The sequence below is a fragment of the Epinephelus lanceolatus genome, chromosome 22 (genome assembly GCF_041903045.1).
Source record: "Epinephelus lanceolatus isolate andai-2023 chromosome 22, ASM4190304v1, whole genome shotgun sequence".
Taxonomy (NCBI): Eukaryota; Metazoa; Chordata; class Actinopteri; order Perciformes; family Serranidae; genus Epinephelus; species Epinephelus lanceolatus.
The window spans coordinates 1309745-1334632 of NC_135755.1; the positions used below are offsets into that span (position 1 = coordinate 1309745).

The following is a 24888-nucleotide window of genomic DNA, read 5'->3' on the forward strand; positions in this document are numbered from 1 at the left end:
TGGACTCATCCACCTCCCCTTCCTTATATTACTTTGTTACCAGCAACGTCTCATACAGCCACATGTTTCACATGCTGCGACAGCTGCCGTCCTGCCAACCAGCGGAGTATCATAAAGCCGCCAAAGGTTGCACACTGACGCCACCCGGCGGCGCATCATACGGCCACTAAGGGTGGCTTTTGGCATCAGTGTCTGATGCTAAAATCACTGGCAAAGTGGCATTATTTGATGACTTCAGAATGAGAACAGGCTGGTCTTCTGTTTTCCCTTTTTGAATGACGATTACAGACAACCGCCACCTGCAGGCACAGAACATATGTGCTGGTTGGCTGTGGGTTGAAGTCTTTGCACACATAGGCGACGTGAGGCAACCTTTGTCGCTGCTAGTTCTCTGAAGTCTTTTTGGTGTGTCTGGGCCTGAAGAGTTGGTAGCTAATGCTTACAAATGTTAGAATATATGTTGGTGGAGGAATTTAATCTACTGTACAAAAAGCAGTAGGGGGAATCTGTAGTACCAACCCAGAGTGAGAAACCAAGACGTAGACATCTTTTAGCTCGATGGCCATTCATTTGTCTGTTACATACATATGAGAAGGCAGAACATTAGAAAACTTTTAATCTTGTAATCCATTCTCTGCAAAACACCAACCTTTATTTGTTCACTCATGCCTTCGATACTTCGCCAATCCCTTTATTCGTCATACCCTCCGTTTAGGAAGCAGTGGTTTCCAAAGACATTTTTCATCATCTCTTTTTGCAGCCTGTATTTTTTCTTACTTTTGTTTAAAACTGTTTTTTTTCATTCACTCCTCCATTTTTATATTAATGCCAAACTGTGAGAAAAAGGGAGTTTTAGAATTTGACATCATGATGCAGTCGTTGCATATCTGTTTTTACTCCAGTCTTGCATCACTCCAGGGTCCCACTGCGAGTTTCCTCAAATTTGCATTAGTGCAGCAAAGTCTTGAATCCACCATCAATCCATTCCCCCTCATCTACTATTCTTCTTATCCCTCTTTAGACTACAAGAAGATGTAGTTCAAAGACCAGTCTTTCTCATCCACTGTTTCAGGTGTTGAAGATTACTATGATCATACTTTATCCAAGTTATCGAAGATGTCAAAAGCAGATCATAGGTTCACTGTGGTCTGATGATGTGATGATGACTAATCCTTCTTCTTTGCTTCCTCCTCTTTTCCATCCATCCCTCCCTCCTTCGTTACAGACTGCAGTAAAGGTTCATGCAATAATTCCTAGAATTTGACATCGTGCACATCTCTCCACTCTGACAACTGCTCCCTCCATCTGTCTTTCTTTCCTCTGCTTCACTTCTCCATCCAGTCCTCCATCATTGTAGGTAGCGGTAGACTTTGAAGCAGTGGTTGCCAGAGTCAGCCACTACCACATGTCCATCTGAGGTCAGAGCCAGACCTTGGGGTCCGTACAGAGGGTCCGCTGACGTGTTGATGTAGGAGAGAAAGGAACCGCTGCCGTCAAACACCTGGAAATGTTTGAACAGACAAAGAAAATGTGGTTTGATTTTTGCAAAGGCTCCCGTTACTCCCCAACAAGGGCTTCTTGGCATTCCAAGCTGACAAGCACTGTTGTACCTGTATTCTGCTGTTGCCCCAGTCAGCTACGATGATGTTCCCATTAATGTCCACAGCTACACCAGTAGGCGCGTTGAACTGGCCGTTTCCCTCACCGTTAGAGCCAAATTTCAACACCAGCTCGCCCTCAAGGGTGAAAACCTGGCCAGGACAGAGTAAGAAAAATATAATAGAACCCATTATCCATGTGTCCTTGAGCAAAAATTCTACCTTAAATACCTAAATGTCATTTATTTATTTCATTGTAAACAAGAGGAAACTATATGACGGTAATGCAAGTCAGTAAGGCCTTACCTTGACGGAGTGGTTATGGAAGTCAGTCACGATGATCTCATTGTTCTTGTTCACAGCTGCAAAGTGTGGACCTTCAGGTGACAAGTGCAAAAACAACAAAAACAGATTGTGCTTTCAGTGTCTTATTTATCACTTCAAATACTGTTAGAGCTAAAGGCCTTTGCAAATCAAGTCTTTTTTTAGTTTGAAATTGTTGCACATTTCAAAAGCAAATACAATCACATTTGTCAATCATGTTTACACACTGTCTCCAAAACTTTCGGCCCTCATTAAAGTTTTGGTAACAGGTTCGATTGTCCTAATTTTTCTGCATCCGTCAAATGCCTTCAAAGAGTTGTTTTACCAAGAAGCAGTAAAGAAATGTAGAGTAACCTGCAGGACACATACGGCCGCAACAAGGAAGAGAAACAGGGCAAGGGCAGAGAGGAGGTGAGCAAGAAAAAGAAAGCGAAGATATATAGAAGCAATGTCCTTCTTGAAATCCTCCACAACAAAGAGAGGGTAACATTAGCCTATCCAGGAATGCACAAGAGTAAGGTTTAACTGCATAGTATCATTTCATAACTCAGGTGGCTGCGGTGCCAAATGCAGCCAGATAGTGGCAGCACCTCCAGTGTCTGTAAGGGCTTAGGGCTTGAGTCAACAAGTCTGTAAGGGATCCATTTGGGATTGGGGGAGTGTCTTTCCAATTTGCCTCACATTGCGAATTTTCACAACAAAGCATTAAAAACTCTTCACAGAGAGTGTACAAGGTTTCTGTTTTTTAATCAAACGACTAACACATACGATAAATAGGAATTCGGTGTGCAACGGCCGTATTTTAAAGGACAACTTTGGTATTTTTCAACCTGGGCTCTATTTCCCCATGTGTATGTGTGAATATGATTCATAGGTACAACTCGTTCTAAAATTGATTCAGTATTGATGCGTGAAACGAGCTAAAACGGTAATGGGGGCAAATACGTCCCGTATAAAGTGCTTTTTTTTTGCCACTGATCGGTTCAGATCACCAGTTCTATCTCTGTAGATAGCATATTGTAGCGACGCTGGGGCAGTGGTGAGTGTGAATGAGTGGAGTCAGCTGTCAGTCAGTGTTGGAGCAGAGAGTGGGAGGGCGGCCCCGCTGGGTACTGTAACTGAGTATGTGTGTGTGAAGTGTGTGTGTTACGCTAGAAGAGTCAGAGGACGGAGTCTTTTACGTGCTACCCCCTGGAGTGTTACCGGAGTTTTTGGAGTGCTCAAATAAACGGGCCTTTTCCCCGAACGCAAGAACAGGATGTCGCGCAACACCCCGTACAGCTTTCATAGGCTGCCTTTGTCGGACGGCGAGATGCTGAAGTTGTGGCTAGTTGTGCTACAAATGGATGCTAACACTCCTCTGCAGACACTGCGCCTTGCAGACCATCGGGTCTGCAGTGCTCACTTCTCCCAAGATGACTACTGCCAGCCGAAGAAGAGAAGACATCCAATCCCGAAACACCTCTTCCTCAAGAAAACGGCTGTCCCACAAGTAGAGAGAGCTACAGACACAGTGGAGCAAAGCTCGTGACATCACACAGCCCAGAGGTAAGGGAAAAGCTTAGTATGCTATTTACAGAGATAGCACTGGTGATCTGAACCGGTCAGTGGCGAAAAAAAGCATTTTTAATGAGCAAACTTATACGGGACGCATTTGCCCCCGTTACCGCTTTAGCTCGTTTCGCGGCTGCCGGCTGCATCCGCCTCCCTCAATACTGAACCAGTTTTAGAATGAGTCGTACCCATGAATCATACGCACACATACACATGGGGAAATAGGGCCCAGGTTGAAAAATACCGAAGTTGTCCTTTAAACATACAACTGCACGTGCAGTTTTCAGTGCAAGCAAGCACACACATACATTTCCTTCTGAAAATATTACTTTGAAAGGTTGTTTTCTTAGAATAAATCCACTGTGTAAACACACCAGTCTCAGTGAAACGATAAAGTAACTGCACATGTGGCAGTAATGTTGGTAAAATCTTTAATTTTAATTAATTGACAGATCATAATTTGTCTATAAAACATTAAAGACTGGCATGGTGGCTTCTTTTGTTAATTAATCAAACACTACCTGCAAATTGCTTGTCACCGTTGCCTCGACTACCAAACTTGGTGATGAGCTTGCCGGTCAGCTGGAAGATGAAGACAGTGCACGCCTTGTTGTCAACCACGATCACATGACCGTTCTGGTCCACGGACACGCCCTTCGGCCCCATGAGTCTGCCAGAGCCAAGCTTCGTCTGATGGACACCAACAAGAGGGAAGAACCATTCAACAAAACACGTGTGAGTTTGAACAATTAGTTGATCTGCATCAAAAAACTGTGCCAGCATTAACAAGTCTTTATAAAGTAAAGTATGAGTTACATTTCTACACTGACGTCCTGTCATATAAAATGAAATAAAATAATCAAACACTAAGTAACCTTTCATCCCTTCACAGCTCAAAGCCACATCGCTCTACCTACCTTGAACTTGCCCTCGCCAGAGAAGATGCTGACCCACTTGTTGTCGTAGTCGGCAATGATGATGTCACCGCTGGGGTGCACGGCCACGCCTGTGGGACGCTGGAGTTGCCCCGGTGACCGTCCCCGCACCCCAAAGCGACTCTTGAATTCCCCCTCGTTGGAGAAAATCTGGAGCGGGGGGGACACTTGTGAGGATCTTCTTGTACATGAGGCATACCTTAACTTATAAACCAAAAAGTCTGAACCTCAAACAGCCACTTGAAGAAGTGAAGAGCGGACAAAACGTGCTCTACCTGGACACACTGATTGTTGCTGTCAGCTATCAGTATCCTGCCAGTGGAGGAGGCAGCCACTCCTTGAAGGTTGGTGAACTCTCCTTTATTCCGTCCCTTTGTTCCTAAAGAGAGCAGGAAAAGTAAAATAAAACCACTGGTCTCATAGGCCTTTCTTACAAGCTATAAATCCTTTAGCTTCACTAGCTGTATATAGTTAAATTAATGTCCCACCGATCCTGAAGATAAGGTCGTCCTCTATAGGGTTCTGGGTTTTGCGTCGTGGGGTGCCCAAGGCGCTGCTGGCCCTCTTGGAGCCCTTTTTCTTCTGGCCGGGTGACTTCCCACGTCTCTTCGCCCCATCAGAGGAGCCCGTGGACGGGGTGGCGTAGGCTGCTGAGTTGGTTGCTGTGGTGGTGGAGGGAGACACCTGGAGAGGCAATGATGAAGGGAACATACATGTGACAGGGCATTCAGTGCAGTCGTATGCATAGCAATGAAAGTGAGGATGGTAAGATAGCAAGTTAGCAAAAGGTTTGACAGGGTGATGGACCCATTTTTCTGCAACGCTTTGGTTAGTTTTGGTTTGGAGCAAAGGGGATTATCCCATGGAAGGAGGTGGGCCCCCATTGGCTCCTGTGAAAGTTGCCCAGTGGTGCATGAAGCCAAAATGCATGGTATGAAATAACATGGATTGTTCATATAATGGGGTATGTAGAGCAGTCGCACCAAAGACAGCCAAGCATCTAACTCCTGACTTGAGTGGTGATAAAAATGATAAAGATGGCGAAGAGTACGGACTTGTTATTGCTCAGTCTTGTGTGGCTGAACGAATGACATTACAACATGTCTCCATAATGTTAGTACCTACACACAACCTTCACCCACCTCAACTTCGGTCTCTGAGACCCTGTTGACGGTCAGTTTGAAGGGACTTCCTTTAATGTGCTGGTCGTACAAACGGAGAGCCAACGAGAAGTCGCCCTCCTTTGGCACCGTGTACACAAACTCATAAGTCCCATTCTTGTGGTCCACTATTTCCCCGTCCACTATGCTGCCATCTGGTGTGAAGACCTGGATCAACACATTGGAAACACTTCGTAAGTTTCTGTGGATGGATCCACAGAATTTTATTTGAGTGTGGGTGTAAAAGGAACCTCAGCTGACAGGATCGCATTGCCACTCTTGCAGGCTCCTCCTGACTTGTCTCTTGTCACTATGGTAACCGAGGCAGGATGTCCCACAATGCACTGCTCCAGGCCGGCACCCATGGCTTCACTCTGGCTTGCCACCGCACTGAGGAAGAGGAGGAAGAAGAGGATGGTCAAATGCAAAAAACGCTTTCACAGTATGATCCTGAATGTTTAGTGAGGTCACAGTCTCACCTGGTCGTGACGATGGTCCCCAGGTTGTGTATGGACTTCCTCAGCCCGTCTGTCTCCATCACCAGATCCAGCTGGTCGTTCTCCTCCGGCTGACACGGCAGACCGAGGCCGGCCAGCTCCCCTAGCCTCTCCTTCAGCTCCTGCTCCACCTGAAGGCTTGCCACACACGCCTCCCCAGCCAGAGCCTCCTCCGTCTGGCTACAGCAGGCGGTGATGTCCCCCTCTCCCCGGACAAGGCTGTCCATCTGAGCCTGGAGGACCTGGACACGGATGACACATATGATGATGCTTTTTGCTTTGTGAAGCAGCCCACTGGCAGGAGAGGCTACTTTCTTAACCATAGGAGAGTGAGGGTTCTCAAACATGCGTGCACCTTCTGTTTGAGTCCGTATGTGACCTCCAGCTCCATCAGCAGAACACTCTTCCGGACATCCAGCTGCTTGTGCAGATCCTCGAAGCTTGACTGGATGTCCTCTTCAATGGAAGCTCTCTGATTGCTCAGCTGTTGGAGGATCTCCTTGACGAAGGACAGGGCGTCTGAAATCTGAGGGAGTCTGGAGAGAAAAATAGAGAGAGACGTGAGGACTGTCACTTTGCCACAGTGTGTCCTTGTTGCTCTGTGGTCCTGCATTTCCCTGCATGTCCACCAGGTGTCACCTTCTCATCTTCTCTCAATTGACTGTGTCTCACAGGTTGTTCCTGCCTGTGTGTTCCCACAGGTGTAATGTAACTAAGTACATTTACTTGAGTACAGTTTTGAGGTATTTGTACTGTTTAATGTTCTACATTTATATAACAGTTATTTGCAGATTGAGACTTTACATACACATTTGTTTTCAGGTTGTCCGTCCGTCCATCCAATCCTTGCAAAATCTCAAGAACGCCTCAAGGGAATTTCTTCAAATTTGGCATAAAGTTTGACTTGGTTTCAATATCACAAATCACAATTTGCCCCAGAGGCTTTATAGCCGACCCTTCAACTCCCCCCCTTTAACAGGCAAAGAAATGGTAGAAAGCTCAGGAAGAGCAACTGAGCATGATATCTCAAAAGCACCAAGAGGGAATTTCTTCAAATTTGGCACGAACGTCAACTTGGACTGAAGAATAAACTGATTAGAATTTGGTGCTCAAAGGTCAGTGTGACCTCACAAAACATGTTTTTGTCCATAACTGAAGAATTCATTCACTAATTCTGACCAAACTTGACACCAATGTCTAACAGGATAAAATAATGAAGGTCAAAAGGTCAAAGGTCAGCTTGACTGTGACCTCATCATGTTTTAACGTCATATCTCAGGAACAGAAGTGGAGACATTTGGTCAGATACTTCTACCTGTTCTGGACGACGCCCAGCCTCTCCTGCAGGCGGCTGCGGTGCTCCTCCAGGGCCTGGCTGAGGGGCACCTTAGGGTGCTCCTCATGGTCCGACACACAGTCCTCACACAGCGCACACTCGCAGGCCGAACAGTACAGGTCTGCCACCTGCAGATGAAAAGAGGAGGACAGAGGATACAGTTAAAGGGAGACACCTTTGTCTTTGATTAGATTAATTGTGTTACTGAGGTGAGTGACTGCGACCCCACACAAACCCAACAGGTCCTGACACATCAGGCTGTTTTGTCATGTCAGTGTCATTTATTAAGAAGTTTCTTGGGGGAGTTTTTCCTTATCCACTGTGATGTCTTATGCTGTAAAGCCAGTATCCTTCAGATTTGAATGACATAAAGCCAATATTGCCAATATAGGTCGGACACTAAAGGTGTACTATGCAGGATGGTCGGTTACTGTTTGAGTTTTGGGTTGGCTTTTACTTTCATTTTTGAACTTCTTTACGCTGTGTCTCTTGGATGCCTGCTGCTTACAGTCTGACACCTGGCAGCGACCTTTCTATAAAGCCCTGATGACACCTGAGCGCTGCGGGGACACACGCCCATAAATGTCCCAAACATAGAAAATAAGAAGAAAAGAAAAAAGTCAGACAGACGACAGAGTCGCTGCAGAAAACTACAACGCCACACACTGAGAGTGGGTCATGAGTAAAGAGGCATTACTGCTGTTTGAGTCTATTCTGGGTGATAATACAAACTTAACCAACATTAACCAAACACTAGGGGATCATATGCCTTGTCCCTCTGAACAAACTCTCTCAGTGTGTCAATGTGTGGATGCTGAGCTGTTTCTGTTACATGAATCCATCACTGTAATTATGTGTCAGGTTAAGCTAGTCAGGCTTGAACATACTTCATGAGTTGAACGTCCACAGACAGCTACAGCCAAGCAGATGCACAAGCAATTCTATTCCTAGTACAGTTGAGGGGAGGCGAGCTTACCGTCCTCCTACTGTCGACATCAGGTGAAAGTGAAACTAAAAAGATCCCGACTGGGTTTGGAATGAATTGTTTGGGTGCAGACAACACAAATGTGCGCATGCACTAGATGTGTTCATGACGACAGAACGTTGTTTGCACAAACTGTTTAACTCTTGAAATACAAATAGGTTCGACACAGAAGAAAGAAACTGATCCCCTTTCTTTGGTATCGATCTTATTGACGCCATTATCGATCTTCAAAATGAAACTGTAGTGTCAATAGTTTTGATATTTTAGGACCGATCCGCCCACCCCTACCTGCTACCCACCCTGAACCCAACAGGTTCTGACAAAGTAGCGAGTTTCAGGTTGATTGACCATGTTTGTTTGTTTGTTTTTCTTACAGTCAGTAATAAAGCAAAAGGGTAAGGGTACCGGTCCAGTTCAGCTGGCTATGGTCTCATGCAGGCCTGGGTTCTGGTCTCAGTTTTAGCCCTGTGCAGAACCCAGAGTCATGGAGCACACAGTCTCATTTTTGTGCTTGTTCGGTTTCAGAAGTTAGATATTTGTAATCAAAGAGAAAAAGACAAATAGTGCTGGACATGACCAGAACTGAAAATTACTTTTAAGGTTTTCGACACTAATGCGGCACAACTCAGTCGCCAGGAAAAATGCTGGCTTTTTCAACACCCTGTGGTTACCATCCGATTAGGTTTAGGCGCAAGATCCATTCAACTATGGTTAGGAAAAGATGATGTTTTGGCTTGAAGCACCCGGTTTGGGGGCACAATCCCGGCAGGAAAAGGCAGTGATGTCTTGGTCAAGGACAATTGCTTTACGAGCCCCAACACAAAACATTTTCTTCTGGCAACTGGGCTGATTATGCACTGGCTTTGGCTTGTCGTCATGTGCGACTTGAAAGATAAATCTGTGGCAGAAACTGCAACACCTGAGTCGTTTACAGCTGATATAATGCTGCCATGTATGCGGGGCGTGCACAGGTTATTACCACACACAGGCAGCAGAGGGAAAATGAAAGCACTGAATAATGAGAAGCTGCCTTCTACCTACCTTCCCTGCATGTTGGGGGCAGGCGTTTTTGCCGGGCGGAGCCTCCAGGACGGTGCACTCCTCACTGCTGCTATCTGGGGAGTGTTGGTGGGCCTCCATCTGCGAGCGGCAGCCTGGTGGGGGTGGACCTCCGAGCACACCCCTTACTCCAGACTGCAGCCAGGGGAAGGGGCTGGATGTTCAGATCCAAGGTTTTCCTACTGTCTGTTGGAGATGTTTGTGTCTGTAAACGCCTTGTCTCACACTTTATTCCATCACCCCGTTGAGAGGACAGGGCGAAACATTCAGATGTGCTCCTTATGATGCCTCCTGGAACATCATGGATCTTGGGAGAGGCATGACTTTTGCTGTCAAAGTTGAATGATATCAGCCAAGACGACAGGTTTTGCCTATGTAGCTCCTTCCTGCAGAACTGTTCCACACAGCAGCAAGACAAGAGTGCTGGGAAATCAGATGTAGGTCTTGTTTTTGTTCATTTAGTGGACAATCATCCACTTTGGTCAGAGCTTCATCTCTTTGCTGCAACGTTGCAGGGCTCAACCTTTAGACATGCCCTTTATTTGAGTTTGTGATTATTCCATTACATTCCTGCTTGGTGCAGAAGGAGCCTGGCATCCAAAACTCCACAAATTTTCCCTTTAAAAAACATCCTTCTGAGTCCACGTGTGATCTACTCCAGAGCAATAAATGTCTCTTGAAACACCAAAAAGAGGAGGAATTATAGTCCAATCCAGACCTTGGTGTTGATTTAAATCACAGAGGGTTCAAACGGAGGACAGCCTGGGGAGCAAAGAGAGGGATGAGGATTAGGTGGAACAGCAGATAAACATGGATAAACACTTCTGCTCTTAACTCTGTGTCATGTGAGATGTTTTATGATTTAAGTCAGTATTTACAGTCTGGCTCTGCAAACACAATTTCATAGACAACTAGAAGAGCACTCGGAGAGCACAGGCCAAATGCCCCATCTTGAAATGTTAACAAACTTGAAAAATAATTAGTGTATCCGCCCTGTGATTCAAATCCACCCCAAGATTTAATGGGTTCTTTCTTGGCCAGTTCTGCACCCTTCTGCCAAGTTTCAGGAAAATCAGGTCAGTAGTTTTTCCATAATCCTGCTGACAAACACCCAAACAAACAACTGAAAACCAACTTAGCAAAGTAACAGGACGAGACAATGTGACACATTGAAAAAGTGAAATGAAACGTACAGGTTTTCAGTTTGAGCCTAAAGCTCTGACTGCATAGAGGTGAACGGAAAAACCCCAAACTGTTCTGTCATGATGGTGTTTCCCTTCAAGACTACGCGACATCGTGCAAAGAGATTAAACACAAGATAACGCAAAACATAATGTGAAGCAATGCAAAAGTACTTCAAGAGAAGTCAAATGTACTGTCTGAGCATGCAAAAACTTGTGTGGCAATGCGAAAGAGTTACAAGTGAATGCAACATTTACTGCGAGGGAACTCCAACGTGTTGGAAAAGAGTGCAAAAACATTATGAGAGAACACAAGAAAACATAAAAGCATTGCAAGAGAACACAAAGTTCGTTTCCATGTAACGACCGTCAGGTAGCTCCGTACAATATCCTAATAATACCAATAACTGCCGTAACGTTGGCTTAAAGGTGTGGACCCACCCAACCGACATCAAAGAACTAGCGCGGACGAAAGCCAACTGTTGCGTCGTCTACGTCGCCTCACGTCGCCTCACGTCGCCCTGTGTCAGTTGCATTTGAACACACTACACGCACTACATCCGACGGCCAAGTAGCACGTACGTTCTGCGCCTGCGTGAGAGAGAGCGGAGTGAGAGAGTGGTACATCCTGTCAGCCGAGGGGTTTCCTATCTGTGCAGCCGAGCACCGCAGCACCTCCACGGACTATTACATCCAGACGGTCCCGGTGTTTCCTCCGCAGGCTCCACTTCACTCAGCTGCCCGATAAACCCGCTGCTTCTTACCACTTTAACCTGAATAACAAACCAGGGCTCGGTGCTCCGGTTGGATCCAAACGGAGAGCCGGAGCTAGCTCAGAGACTAGCGGAGGTTAACTGGCTGTGCTTCCCTCCGGTCACGCTGCGGCTAACGCTCCGCTAGCCGCTCCCAGCTAGCTCCGCTTTGTTATTCAGGTTAAAGTGTGAAGAAGCAGCGGGTCTGTGGGGCAGCTGAGTGAAGTGGAGCCTGAGGAGGAAGCACCGGTTAGCCCCGGTTTCACTACAGGCAGATTCACTCGCTACAGGGGCGAGGAAATAAAACCTGAACAGCCAATCAGAGTGATCTCTCTCACTGACAAGCTCCGCCGCTGATTCAACATGCTCAATCGGCCAAAAAGCCGCCGACACTGAAGTGCCGACGGTGCGGGACACACCGCAAAAACTAGGCCGACAGACGCTCACCGACGGCCCGACTTTGGTTGACGGCCGACCGTCGGCTTGGTGTGTCAGGACCTTTAGAGCTAGACAAGAAAGCAATATTGAGCAGATATGGTGAGTGACTACAAACAACCCAACTTTATTGTTGGTCACAGCCACAGTTGCTGACCTTTAACCTGGTCACCAGAGTGACGTCCCCTCATCATTTATAATAATGGAATAAACACACACACATCCCCGTCAGTCGTCCCCACTATAGGCATGCCCATATGTTCTTTCCAGGTGGCGCATCAGATCGCTGCACACCCCTAATTAACTCCCAGATGGTACACTCTGAAATGAGGAACGTATGCAGCAGGTCCAGGGACAGATGGTACAATCCACAGATGGGGAGAGGTGGGGCGGGGTGCTGTGCGGCATGTAGGACCAACAGAGGGAAGTGAATGAGGAGTAAGACACTAATACAGAGCTTCCAGCAGCTGGAATGTAGGTCACAGGAATGTCTTCAAAGTGATGGAAAGAGGGAGAGACGGGAGTGAGGCTGCGGTTTCCATGGTAACAGACTGCATGGGGAGGGGCGAGGAAGAGCGGCAACAAAAAGTGCAGCAGTCATGGACCCTTTAATCCTAAAATCCTATATTTAACAGTCTGTGTGCCCCACAGAGCTGGAGCCATGCCGGCTGCGTTCACACTGATGGTACAGAGTGTCCCAGTTCATGAGTGACATACAGATGTGGTGACGAAGGATCAGTGTGAACGCCAAACAGAGAACTTGGACCTCATGGTTCCTTTTGCTGTGGTGAGGGGGAAATAATTCAAGGACACTCCACTGAAATTAAACAGATTCCAATTGCACCCGGCTGAGAAAAGTCACACTGCAGCTATTCGGCTCTTTAGATCTAACCCAACACGTTCTCACCCCAACTCGTAAAATATCACCACTTTGTCAGTGATACACCAACAAAAGTCCGGAGTTATGTTTAGAAAAAAACATGATGGTTTGGCTTAAAATTCACATGAGAAACAAACAGCAGGCCCACGAGTGAAATTTGTTTGTTTGTTGGACCCATCCACCTCTCCTCTGCCCTCCCTATTCAGACGTTCTCACTTTTTTTGTTACCGTAGTTACCGGCGGCGTTACAAACTGCTGCTAACGGATGCTTATCATATCAGTGTAACGGGTGCCTCTGTGCGGTCGTGTCCGATGCTTACATCGACTGACAAAGCGGCGGTATTTGACGACTTGGGTTTTTGCCTGCTCACCTTCAAACTGATGTGGCTGGTGGTCTTACTGCCACGAAAGGTGCCTCTATGCTTCAGTGACTGACTCTGACGTCACTGACAAAATGGTGTTATTTCAGAGTGAAAATGGTAGTGATGGCCTAGTGAAGCCTCATGAACTATTGCCTTTATTTTCTGACTCAGTAACATTCTGTTCAGGGTGTTATTGTAAATGCCAACAGTTTAATGTCGACAGATGCAGCTGATAATACAATAAGCTAGTGATGGCCTAGTGGAGCCTCATGAACCATTTTCTTTATTTCCTGACTCCACCAGATGGCGCTCTTGGTTTAAAGATAAAGGCTGAAGGACTGACAGAGAAGTGTGCTTTCAAACCTTTGTTGAACAGACAGCGCCATCCAGTGGCTTCAGAGAATAAAGACAGTGGTTCATGAGGCTTCATTTGGCCATCACTAGAGAACAGGCTGCCAAACCACGCTAGATATCCTTCCGCGTCTGCTGTTGATGTTCTAGGATGCCGCTACCAAAGGCATCAAACACATCATGGTTTGGCTCTACATTCATACAGGAAGTGAAGACCGGTGTCCTAGGTGAAAGTCCCGCCCTACAGGGACTTTCCAGTTCCTTATGTGTTGTCGTTATCAGCAGCGTTTCAAACTGATGCCGCTCAGTGGCATATCATACGGCTGCAACAGGTGCTGTCCGGCCGCACTATGAACTGATGCCATCCATCCGTCCATCGCCAGGTGGCTGTTGGCCTCAGGTGAAAGAGTAGTGGTATTAGACGAGATTCTCACTGCACTCTGCTGCTGAGTTATCGCTGCGACTGTTTATTTATTGTTTATATTTTGGCGTTAAACGCTCTGACGTGTTCCCGTCAGTCTCTCTGCCTCCTCCAGTGTGTCGTTCGGTGTGTTGTTGCCTGTCGGTGTTCGACCACGTCTGTGTGTAACATATGAGCTCAGTGTTCTCATGAATGATTCATTAGGAGGACGGATTATGGATATGAGCTCCTCTCATCTGGTTCATAATCCTGTTTTAGCTCCTCCCTCAAACATTCTGCTCAGAATACACAACCTCGCTGACACACACACACACACACACACTATATTTTCTGTCTGTGTTTGTTTTTGTCTCTAACGCAAATACATATCTTTTTTTTCATGCAGACACTGCTGCACCCCCACACCTCCATCTCTGCAGCACAACACTGCAAAGGATTATGGGACGTTACTGAGGCTCTATTGGCTCTGTGTGTGTGTGTGTGTGTGTGTGTGTGTGTGTGTGTCTTGTGACACTGTGGTGGCTGTTTGTAACTGTCACTTACAGAACGAGAGACAAATGAACCCTCTCTTTCTTTCTTTCTTTCTCTTTTTCTTTCTTTCTTTCTTTCTTTCTCTCGTTCTTTCTTTCTTTCTTTCTTTGTCGTTCTTTCTTTCTTTCTTTCTTTCTTTCTTTCTCTTTCTTTCTTTATCGTTCTTTCTTTCTTTCTTTCTTTCTTTATTGTTCTTTCTTTCTTTCTTTCTTTCTTTCTTTGTCGTTCTTCCTTTCTGTCCTCCTCTACATGTTCACAGAGCATAGATCACTCCTTTCCTCCGGCTGTACGTCTCCAGCCCACAGGCACAACCATGAGGCGTTGATTCTAGTTTCAGACTCGCTCAACCAAACGGTGAATCTGTCGTTTAGTCAGTGATGCTACGATAATAAATTCACCATTTTTACGAAATAAAAACTGATGAGAATATAAAAAACTTAATGTTATTCCCATTATATATTTGGTTTAAAGAATTCCACCATTTTAAGATGTTTTCAAATTACTGTCATCTTGAATATCTTGACTAAATGAATGGAAATAACATTGTTACTGCTCATACGACTAACTCCATGGTCACAACTCCATGTATGTTGGTATACTAACATATATAACATATAACATATAACATTGTAATAGTACATGAAGAGCCACCTCATCCGTTTGGCAGAGGTCTGTATGCAGAAAACTATGGGCTATTTTCACTGCTTTTTCTTAGTTACGATATTAAAGGGTTAGAACAATGTTGGTTTGGCTGCCCTGTGTACAGACACATGGTACTAATAATTTTAATATTGTTATCTGTTTATATGGCAATCAGTGCTATTTAAAGGACATATGACTGAACTGTAACATTTACAGAGTCTTACTGCTCCACAGCTGCTTATCTGATCTTTAATTCTTATCATTCTGTGGCTCCTGACACTCTTTGATAAACCATGAAGACATATTGACACTTCAGAGCAAATTAGAATGGAAACAGGTGATCTGATAACTGGAGGCTTATAACGTCCACCTGTGCTTGTACAGCGACAGGTGTGTGGACACTGTTGATGTGACGCCTCTTTGCTTTTTGTGCCGTTTATTCCTCAAACACACGATGTCAAAGAAGATTTTGGAATCAGCCGACACTTCGTCAAAGGCCTGAGTGAGGCTTCAGACTTGGCTTTCACTTGGCCTCACAGGCATAGACGTATAATATTAATAATCATCAGTGTGTGTGTGTGTGTGTGTGTGTGTGTCTGTGTGTGTGTATTTACTGCTCCGCCACACTGAACTGCTCGCTTTATTGCTCACTAGAGATCTCGGTGCTATGAAGTCCTGCTGGCTCTCAGCTGTGCAGGATTTCTACACTCCACCTTTATATAATTCATCTTTATCATCGTTATAAATTTTGAAATTTAAAAAAGTTGTGCAGAGTGGGTGATTGACCACGTGGTTTTTGTGCCTAAACCTAGCCACACGTTAACCACAGCGTTGTTGAAATGTAAAGTTTCAACGTATCTGCAACATCATCACATGATAATGTATGAAACATATCTGTGGTTTGCAGAAACATACCAGGCCAACATTTCTCTGGCCAGTGGACTGATTTGAGGCATTGGTATATTATTTTTAGAAAATGATGTCACTAGTTATTTTGAGATTTTACAATGCAATGATTTAGGAAACCCTGTTTCCCATGTCTTGGAATTTTTGAGACCTTTAAAAGATGATTTAGGACATTTAAATACCAATTAGGACCTTATTAGACATGTTCTCCCCGTGTCAGCATGGGTTTCCTCCAGGTGCTCCGACATGTTCTCCCTGTGTCAGCGTGGGTTTCCTCCAGGTGCTCTGACATGTTCTCCCCGTGTCAGCGTGGGTTTCCTCCAGGTGCTCCGACATGTTCTCCCCGTGTCAGCGTGGGTTTCCTCCAGGTGCTCCGACATGTTCTCCCTGTGTCAGCGTGGGTTTCCTCCAGGTGCTCCGACATGTTCTCCCTGTGTCAGCGTGGGTTTCCTCCAGGTGCTCCGACATGTTCTCCCTGTGTCAGCGTGGGTTTCCTCCAGGTGCTCCGACATGTTCTCCCTGTGTCAGCGTGGGTTTCCTCCAGGTGCTCCGACATGTTCTCCCTGTGTCAGCGTGGGTTTCCTCCAGGTGCTCCGACATGTTCTCCCCGTGTCAGCGTGGGTTTCCTCCAGGTGCTCCGACATGTTCTCCCCGTGTCAGCGTGGGTTTCCTCCAGGTGCTCTGACATGTTCTCCCCGTGTCAGCGTGGGTTTCCTCCAGGTGCTCTGACATGTTCTCCCTGTGTCAGTGTGGGTTTCCTCCAGGTGCTCTGACATGTTCTCCCCGTGTCAGCGGACAGCAGCAGTATTCTTAGTAACGCTGCCCTTTAAATAAATGTATTTAATTTCAACCTCTTCTCAGTTTATACTCATGGAAATGCATATTTTAAGATGTCTGTAGCCCACAGAATAATTAAGTTCTAATGTTCGCTGCACCAAAGACGGATATTTTAGATCTTTAAACTGATTAATTAACTTACTGCAGTGATGGCCAAATGAAGCCTCATGAACCAGTGTCTTTATTCTCTGAAGCCACTGGATGGCGCTGTCTGTTCAACAAAGGTTTGAAAGCACACTTCACTGCCAGACCTTCAGCCTTTAGCTTTAAACCAAGAGCGCCATCTGGTGGAGTCACAAAATAAAGAAAATGGTTCATGAGGCTTCACTAGGCCATCACTAGCTTATTGTATTATCAGCTGCATCTGTTGACATTAAACTGTTGGCATTTAAAATAACACCCTGAACAGAATGTCTCATGTACCTTACACACTAAAACACACTTTGTTGATTGCAAACCTACTCACGTCATCTCGGCTCAGCGGACCAGACTCCATTACATCATCATGAGACTCTTCCTTTACAAATGTCAGAGACTGTGAGCTCATTTCAGCTGAACAGTATCTGCAGGTTGAGACAGTTCAGAGGAGCTCGTCAGTAAATCTACTGTGTGACGTCTCACACACACACACACACACACACACACACAGAGGTAACTTGATCTCATAATACGACATATTCCCATGGGAAAGTTCACGGTCACTCTGTCTGTCCCTGTTTTTCTCTCTGTTTTAATGACAGTCTTCCTGCAGGTCTCTCACTCATCCTTCTCCTCACAGTTCATGTGTTCATTTATCTTTTGGTGAAGGAGCCAATGAAAACATGTTTTACTAAGTATAACTGTATATTTCTGTTTAACGCTGACGGACCACAGTCGCAAAGACTCACAGAGCCACAGGATCACTTTGATTCACTATTTAGGCAACTAATCACCAAGTGTCTCTGTGTGGTTACCTTGTGTCTCTTTGTGGACATTTTGTGTCTCTTTGTGAACATTTTTCCTTCTCTTTGTGAACGTTTTGTGTCTCTTTGTGAACATTTTGTGTCTCATTGTGGACATTTTGCATCTGTCTGTGGAAATGTGTCTCTTTGTGGACATTTTGTGTCTCTTTGTGGACATTTTTTGTGTCTCTTTGGTCATTTTGCATCTCTTTGTGGACATTTTGCATCTGTCTGTAAAAATGTGTCTCTTTGTGAACATTTTTCCTTCTCTTCGTGAACGTTTTGTGTCTCGTTGTGAACATTTTGTGTCTCGTTGTGGACATTTTGTGTCTCTTTGTGGACATTTTGCATCTGTCTGTGGAACTGTGTCTCTTTGTGGACATTTTGTGTCTCTTTGTGGACATTTTTTGTGTCTCTGGTCATTTTGCATCTCTTTGTGGACATTTTGCATCTGTCTGTAGAAATGTGTCTCGTTGTGGACATTTTCTGTCTCTCTGGTCATTTTGCATCTCTTTGTGGACATTTTGTGTCTATCTGTGGAAATGTTGTTTCCCCTTGTGGACATCTTGTGTCTATTTGTGGACATTTTATGTCTCTCTGGTCATTTTGCATCTCTTTGTGAATATTTTGTGCCTATTTGTGGACATTGTATGTCTCTCTGGTCATTTTGCATCTCTTTGTGGACATTTTGTGTCTATCTGTGAAAATGTTGTTTCCCTTTGTGGACATTTTGTGTCTCTTTGTGGACATTTTTTGTGTCTCTCTGGTCATTTTGCATCTCTTTGTGGTCATTTTGCATCTGTCTGTGGAAATATGTCTCTTTGTGGACATCTTGTGTCTATTTGTGGACATTTTGTGTCTATCTGTGGAAATGTTGTGTCTCTTTGTGGACATTTTTTGCATCTCATTGTGGACATTTTGCATCTGTCTGTGGAAATGTGTCTGTTTGTGGACATTTTGTGTCTCTTTGTGGACATTTTGTGTCTCTCTGGTCATTTTGCATCTCTTTGTGGACATTTTACATCTGTCTGTAGAAATGTGTCTCTTTGGGGACATTAACTGTCTCTCTGGTCATTTTGCATCTCTTTGTGGACATTTTGTGTCTATCTGTGGAAATGTTGTTTCCCCTTGTGGACATTTTGTGTCTCTTTGTGGACATTTTTTGTGTCTCTCTGGTCATTTTGCATCTGTCTGTGGAAATGTGTCTCTTTGTGGACATTTTGCATCTCTTTGTGGACATTTTGCATTTGTCTGTGGAAATGTGTCTCTTTGTGGACATTTTGTGTCTCTCTGGTCATTTTGCATCTCTTTGCGGACATTTTGCATCTCTTTGTGAACATTTTGCATCTATCTGTGGAAATGTTGTGTCTCGTTGTGGACATTTTGTGTCTCATTGTGGACATTTTGCATCTGTCTGTGGAAATGTGTCTCTTTGTGAACATTTTGTGTGTCTTTGTGGACATTTTATTTCTCTCTGGTCATTTTGCATCTCTTTGTGGACATTTTGTGTCTCTCTGGTCATTTTGCTTCTCTTTGTGGACATTTTGTGTCTCTCTGGTCATTTTGCATCTCTTTGTGGACATTTTGCATCTGTCTGTGGAAATGTGTCTCTTTGTGAACATTTTTCATCTCTTTCTGGACATTTTGTGTCTCTCTGGTCATTTTGCATCTCTTTGTGAATATTTTGCATCTATCTGTGGAAATGTTGTGTCTCTTTGTGGACATTTTGTGTCTCTCTGGTCATTTTGCTTCTCTTTGTGGACATTTTGCATCTGTCTGTGGAAATGTGTCTCTTTGTGGACATTTTGTGTCTCTCTGGTAATTTTGCTTCGCTTTGTGGACATTTTGTGTCTCTTTGTGGACATTTTGCATCTGTCTGTGGAAATGTGTCTCTTTGTGGACATTTTGCATCTCTTTGTGGACATTTTGCATTTGTCTGTGGAAATGTGTCTCTTTTTGGACATTTTATGTCTCTCTGGTCATTTTGCATCTCTTTGTGGACATTTTGCATCTCTTTGTGGACATTTTGTGTCTCTCTGGTCATTTTGCATCTCTTTGTGAACATTTTGCATCTATCTGTGGAAATGTTGTGTCTCTTTGTGGACATTTTGCATCTGTCTGTGGAAATGTGTCTCTTTGTGAACATTTTGTGTGTCTTTGTGGACAATTTATGTCTCTTTGTTCATTTTGCATCTCTTTGTGGACATTTTGTGTCTCTCTGGTCATTTTGCTTCTCTTTGTGGACATTTTGTGTATCTCTGGTCACTTTGCATCTCTTTGTGGACATTTTGCATTTGTCTGTGGAAATGTGTCTCTTTGTGGAAATTTTGCATCTCTTTGTGGACATTTTATGTCTCTCTGGTCATTTTGCATCTCTTTGTGAACATTTTGCATCTATCTGTGGAAATGTTGTGTCTCTTTGTGGACATTTTGTGTCTCTCTGGTCATTTTGCATCTCTTTGTGGACATTTTGTGTCTCTCTGGTCATTTTGCTTCTCTTTGTGGACATTTTGTGTCTCTTTGTGGTCATTTTGTGTCTCTCTGGTCATCTTGCTTATCTTTGTGGACATTTTGCATCTGTCTGTGGAAATGTGTCTCCTTGTGGACATTTTGTGTCTCTCTGGTCATTTTGCATCTCTTTGTGGACATTTTGCATCTCTCTGTGGAAATGTTTCTCTTTGTGGACATTTTGCATCTCCTTGTGGACATTTTGTGTCTCTCTGGTAATTTTGAATCTCTTTGTGGACATTTTGCATCTCTCTGTGGACATGTGTCTCTTTGTGGACATTTTGCATCTCTTTGTGGACACTTTGCATCTCCTTGTCGACATTTTGTGTCTATCTGTGGAAATGTTGTTTCCCTTTGTTGACATTTGGGTCTCTCTAGTCATTTTGCATCTCTTTGTGGACATTTTGCATCTGTCTGTGGAAATTTGTCTCTTTTTGGACATTTTGTGTCTCTTTAATCACATTTTGCATCTCTTTGTGAAAAATGTATATCTGTCTGTGGACATTTTGTGTCTGTGGACACTTTGTGTCTCTTTGTGGACATTTTGCATCTCTTTGGTAACATTTTGCATCTATCTGTGGAAATGTTGTGTCTCTTTGTGGACATTGTGTGTCTCTGTGGTCATTTTGCTTCTCTTTGTGGACATTTTGTGCCTCTTTGTGGTCATTTTGTGTCTCTTTATGGTCATTTTGTGTCTCTCTGGTCATCTTGCTTATCTTTGTGGACATTTTGCATCTGTCTGTGGAAATGTGTCTCTTTGTGGACATTTTGTGTCTCTCTGGTCATTTTGCATCTCTTTGTGGACATTTTGTGTCTCTCTGGTCATTTTGCTTCTCTTTGTGGACATTTTGTGTCTCTTTGTGGTCATTTTGTGTCTCTCTGGTCATCTTGCTTATCTTTGTGGACATTTTGCATCTGTCTGTGGAAATGTGTCTCCTTGTGGACATTTTGTGTCTCTCTGGTCATTTTGCATCTCTTTGTGGACATTTTGCATCTCTCTGTGGAAATGTTTCTCTTTGTGGACATTTTGCATCTCCTTGTGGACATTTTGTGTCTCTCTGGTAATTTTGAATCTCTTTGTGGACATTTTGCATCTCTCTGTGGACATGTGTCTCTTTGTGGACATTTTGCATCTCTTTGTGGACATTTTGCATCTCCTTGTGGACATTTTGTGTCTATCTATGGAAATGTTGTTTCCCTTTGTTGACATTTGGGTCTCTCTAGTCATTTTGCATCTCTTTGTGGACATTTTGCATCTGTCTGTGGAAATTTGTCTCTTTTTGGACATTTTGTGTCTCTTTAATCACATTTTGCATCTCTTTGTGAAAAATGTATATCTGTCTGTGGACATTTTGTGTCTGTGGACATTTTGTGTCTCTTTGTGGACATTTTGCATCTCTTTGGTAACATTTTGCATCTATCTGTGGAAATGTTGTGTCTCTTTGTGGACATTTTGTGTCTCTCTGGTCATTTTGCTTCTCTTTGTGGACATTTTGTGTCTCTCTGGTCATTTTGCTTCTCTTTGTGGACATTTTGTGTCTCTTTGTGGTCATTTTGTGTCTCTCTGGTCATCTTGCTTATCTTTGTGGACATTTTGCATCTGTCTGTGGAAATGTGTCTCTTTGTGGACATTTTGTGTCTCTCTGGTCATTTTGCTTCTCTTTGTGGACATTTTGTGTCTCTTTGTGGTCATTTTGTGTCTCTCTGGTCATCTTGCTTATCTTTGTGGACATTTTGCATCTGTCTGTGGAAATGTGTCTCTTTGTGGACATTTTGTGTCTCTCTGGTCATTTTGCATCTCTTTGTGGACATTTTGTGTCTCTCTGGTCATTTTGCTTCTCTTTGTAGACATTTTGTGTCTCTTTGTGGTCATTTTGTGTCTCTCTGGTCATCTTGCTTATCTTTGTGGACATTTTGCATCTGTCTGTGGAAATGTGTCTCCTTGTGGACATTTTGTGTCTCTCTGGTCATTTTGCATCTCTTTGTGGACATTTTGCATCTCTCTGTGGAAATGTGTCTCTTTGTGGACATTTTGCATCTCCTTGTGGACATTTTGTGTCTCTCTGGTAATTTTGAATCTCTTTGTGGACATTTTGCATCTCTCTGTGGACATGTGTCTCTTTGTGGACATTTTGCATCTCTTTGTGGACATTTTGCATCTCCTTGTCGACATTTTGTGTCTATCTGTGGAAATGTTGTTTCCCTTTGTTGACATTTGGGTCTCTCTAGTCATTTTGCATCTCTTTGTGGACATTTTGCATCTGTCTGTGGAAATTTGTCTCTTTTTGGACATTTTGTGTCTCTTTAATCACATTTTGCATCTCTTTGTGAAAAATGTATATCTGTCTGTGGACATTTTGTGTCTGTGGACACTTTGTGTCTCTTTGTGGACATTTTGTGTCTCTGTGGTTGGTTCTTGTCTCTTTTTTGGATGTTTTGTGCTCATCTGAAGTCATTTTGCATCCTTTTGTTGTAATGTTGTGTCTCTTTGTGAACATTTTGCATCCTTGTGGGTGTTTCTTGTCTCTTTTTCATTGTTTTGTGTCTCTTTGTCGTCATTTGCTTCACTTTTAAGTCATTTTTAATCTTTTTGTGGTTGTTTTATGTTTCTGTGTGGTCATTATTCATCTCTGTGGTATTTCTTGTGTCTTCATTGTTGTTTTGTGTTTCTTTACAGACATTTTGCATCTCTCTGTGGTCATTTTGTCTCTCTTGGTAGTTGTCCAGTGTCTGTTTTTGGTTGATTCCTGTGTCTTTGGTGGCCATTGTTCATCATTTCATTTTGAATCTCTGGGGTCATTTTGTGTCTCTTTGTGGACATTTTATGTTTCTCTTCAGCCGTTTTTATTGCTGTGGTAATTTTGCGTCTCTTTGTGACTGATTCTTTGTGGTTGTTTTGCATTTCTCTGTGGTTGATTCCTGTGTCTTTGTGTCCCTTCGTCATTATTTGATTGACTTTACAATAAGAAATATTAACAGTGCCACTTCATACAGACATTGTGCCCTGAGGGCCCCCGACCTTTTGGGCCCCTGAGCTTATGTCAGTGCCTGTTCAGTCATCGGCCCGCAGCTGTAAAAATCAGAGTGGATCAGCCCAGTTTCTGTTCACAGAAGTGACGTACCTCCTGTTAGCACTCAGGATGCTAACGTGCAGTACATGCAGGCCTGAGAGCGCGCACACACACACACACACACACACATACACAATTGTATTTGCTCTAATGCTGAGGTGGATCAGTCTGTGCCCGTGTTCATTCATCCATCCTCCGCCCTCGTCCATCCTGCAATCCGTCCATCCTCATTTCCTCCATCCCTCCTCATCTCTCTCCACTCTTCCCTCTCTCATCCCTCTCTCCTGCTCTCTCTCAAGAAAGCACACCATGCTACAGATGCTGCTGTCATCCCTAAACATTCCTCCATCCATCCACCCATCCACCCATCCATCCATCCATCCATCCTCTCACCTCTCCACACCCTCAAAAAGAAAGCAGCACTCACCATGTTTCCTCAGACGCAGGCGATGGATGAGTGTGTGTCTGTTTTCCAGCCTGAAGCCATCGCGTCATGAGAGCGTCTTGTTTGCTCTCCTCTCTACTGAGTGTGTGTGTGTGTGAGTGTGTGAGTGTGTGTGTGTGTGTGTGGGAGGGGGGAGGATATCATCGTCACGGCAACACCAGCAGCTTGCAGCAGCAGCAGCACCAGGCTGAGGAGGGGAAGGAGAGATGGGGGGGGGGGGGCATCCATCGGGCCTCGCCGCAGCGTCCACCAATGAGGAGCAACAGGAGGGAGAGAGGGTGGGCTGCGATTGGTCCATCCGTCTGTCAGTTATATGATAATGTGGGTGTATCATTCTCTCCCTCAGATCTCACTTGTATCAACCCAAAATAATTCACTTTTAAATGCATCAATATGAATATTTTTAAAATGGATTTTGTGCAGTCATGTCCATTTATTGTTCACTCACCAGATTTTAAGACTATTTTTCATCTTTCAGATTCCATATTTTATTTTCAGCTCTCAGTACGTCTGTAGCTTCTGACTGAATCTCTGGTTTGGAGTTTAGTTTCTCTCCTGCATCCTGTTTTTACTTAACATATCTGCGTTATTTTACTGTTTCATGTTTGCTCTCAGGTTTGTAGGAGTCATTTCCTTATTATGCTGCTTCACAATAAAAGTCTTTACATAACACAATAACAGGGGACTTTTATTGTGAAGAATCTACAGGAAATGAAATGTGTTTATCACTGAATTAGCAGAACGTTGTTAGCTGATTTTCTTCAGTAAACAAAGTCTAATGATTCAGCAGGGAGGAAGAGTAAAATCAGACACAGCCACAGTGAGATGATGCTGATGATGATGCTGATGATGATGATGAAGAGCTGCAGACAAACAGCTCACCTCCAGCAGGTAAACTTCTCTTACCTGCCCTGCTGTGTGATGATAAAACACCTGCAGCAACAATAACAGGGACTTTAGCCGTGGATCAGCCCGCTGCTTTTAAGAACGAGGCCCCCTTTCACCACGGGAGGGGCTGTTGATGACTTGTGGGAGGAGCTGTTGATGACTTGTGGGAGGGGCTGTTGATGACTTGTGGGAGGGGCTGTTGTTGACTTGTGGGAGGAGCTGTTGATGACTTGTAGGAGGAGCTGTTGATGACTTGTGGGAGGGGCTGTTGATGACTTGTGGGAGGAGC

The 24888-nt window shown here is 44.3% G+C and overlaps 1 protein-coding gene across 1 annotated transcript; it reads right to left on the bottom strand.

Annotated features, from left to right (window-relative positions):
• Positions 1-399: 399 nt before the first annotated feature.
• LOC117246175 (tripartite motif-containing protein 2-like) lies at positions 400-23830 on the bottom strand. The gene is made up of 14 exons (XM_033609933.2): positions 23694-23830; positions 9431-10210; positions 7384-7532; positions 6424-6604; positions 6051-6310; positions 5823-5961; positions 5554-5739; positions 4900-5095; positions 4687-4790; positions 4394-4561; positions 3998-4166; positions 1905-1975; positions 1611-1751; positions 400-1501 (listed from the first exon to the last, which is right to left on the bottom strand). Exons 2-14 carry the CDS (start codon positions 9527-9529, stop codon positions 1349-1351), a joined length of 2016 nt encoding a protein of 671 aa, XP_033465824.1. The 5' UTR covers positions 9530-10210; positions 23694-23830; the 3' UTR covers positions 400-1348.
• Between the last annotated feature and the right edge of the window lie 1058 nt (positions 23831-24888).

Excerpts from the sequence above, each read along its gene's own strand:
- LOC117246175 (XM_033609933.2), bottom strand. The coding sequence starts at position 9,529 with ATGGAGGCCCACCAACACTCCCCAGATAGCAGCAGTGAGGAGTGCACC. Across the intron at positions 5,962-6,050 it reads GGGACCATCGTCACGACCAG|TGCGGTGGCAAGCCAGAGTG; the intron begins GTGAGACTGTGA and ends CCTCTTCCTCAG. Across the intron at positions 4,167-4,393 it reads CTGGCGAGGGCAAGTTCAAG|ACGAAGCTTGGCTCTGGCAG; the intron begins GTAGGTAGAGCG and ends GGTGTCCATCAG.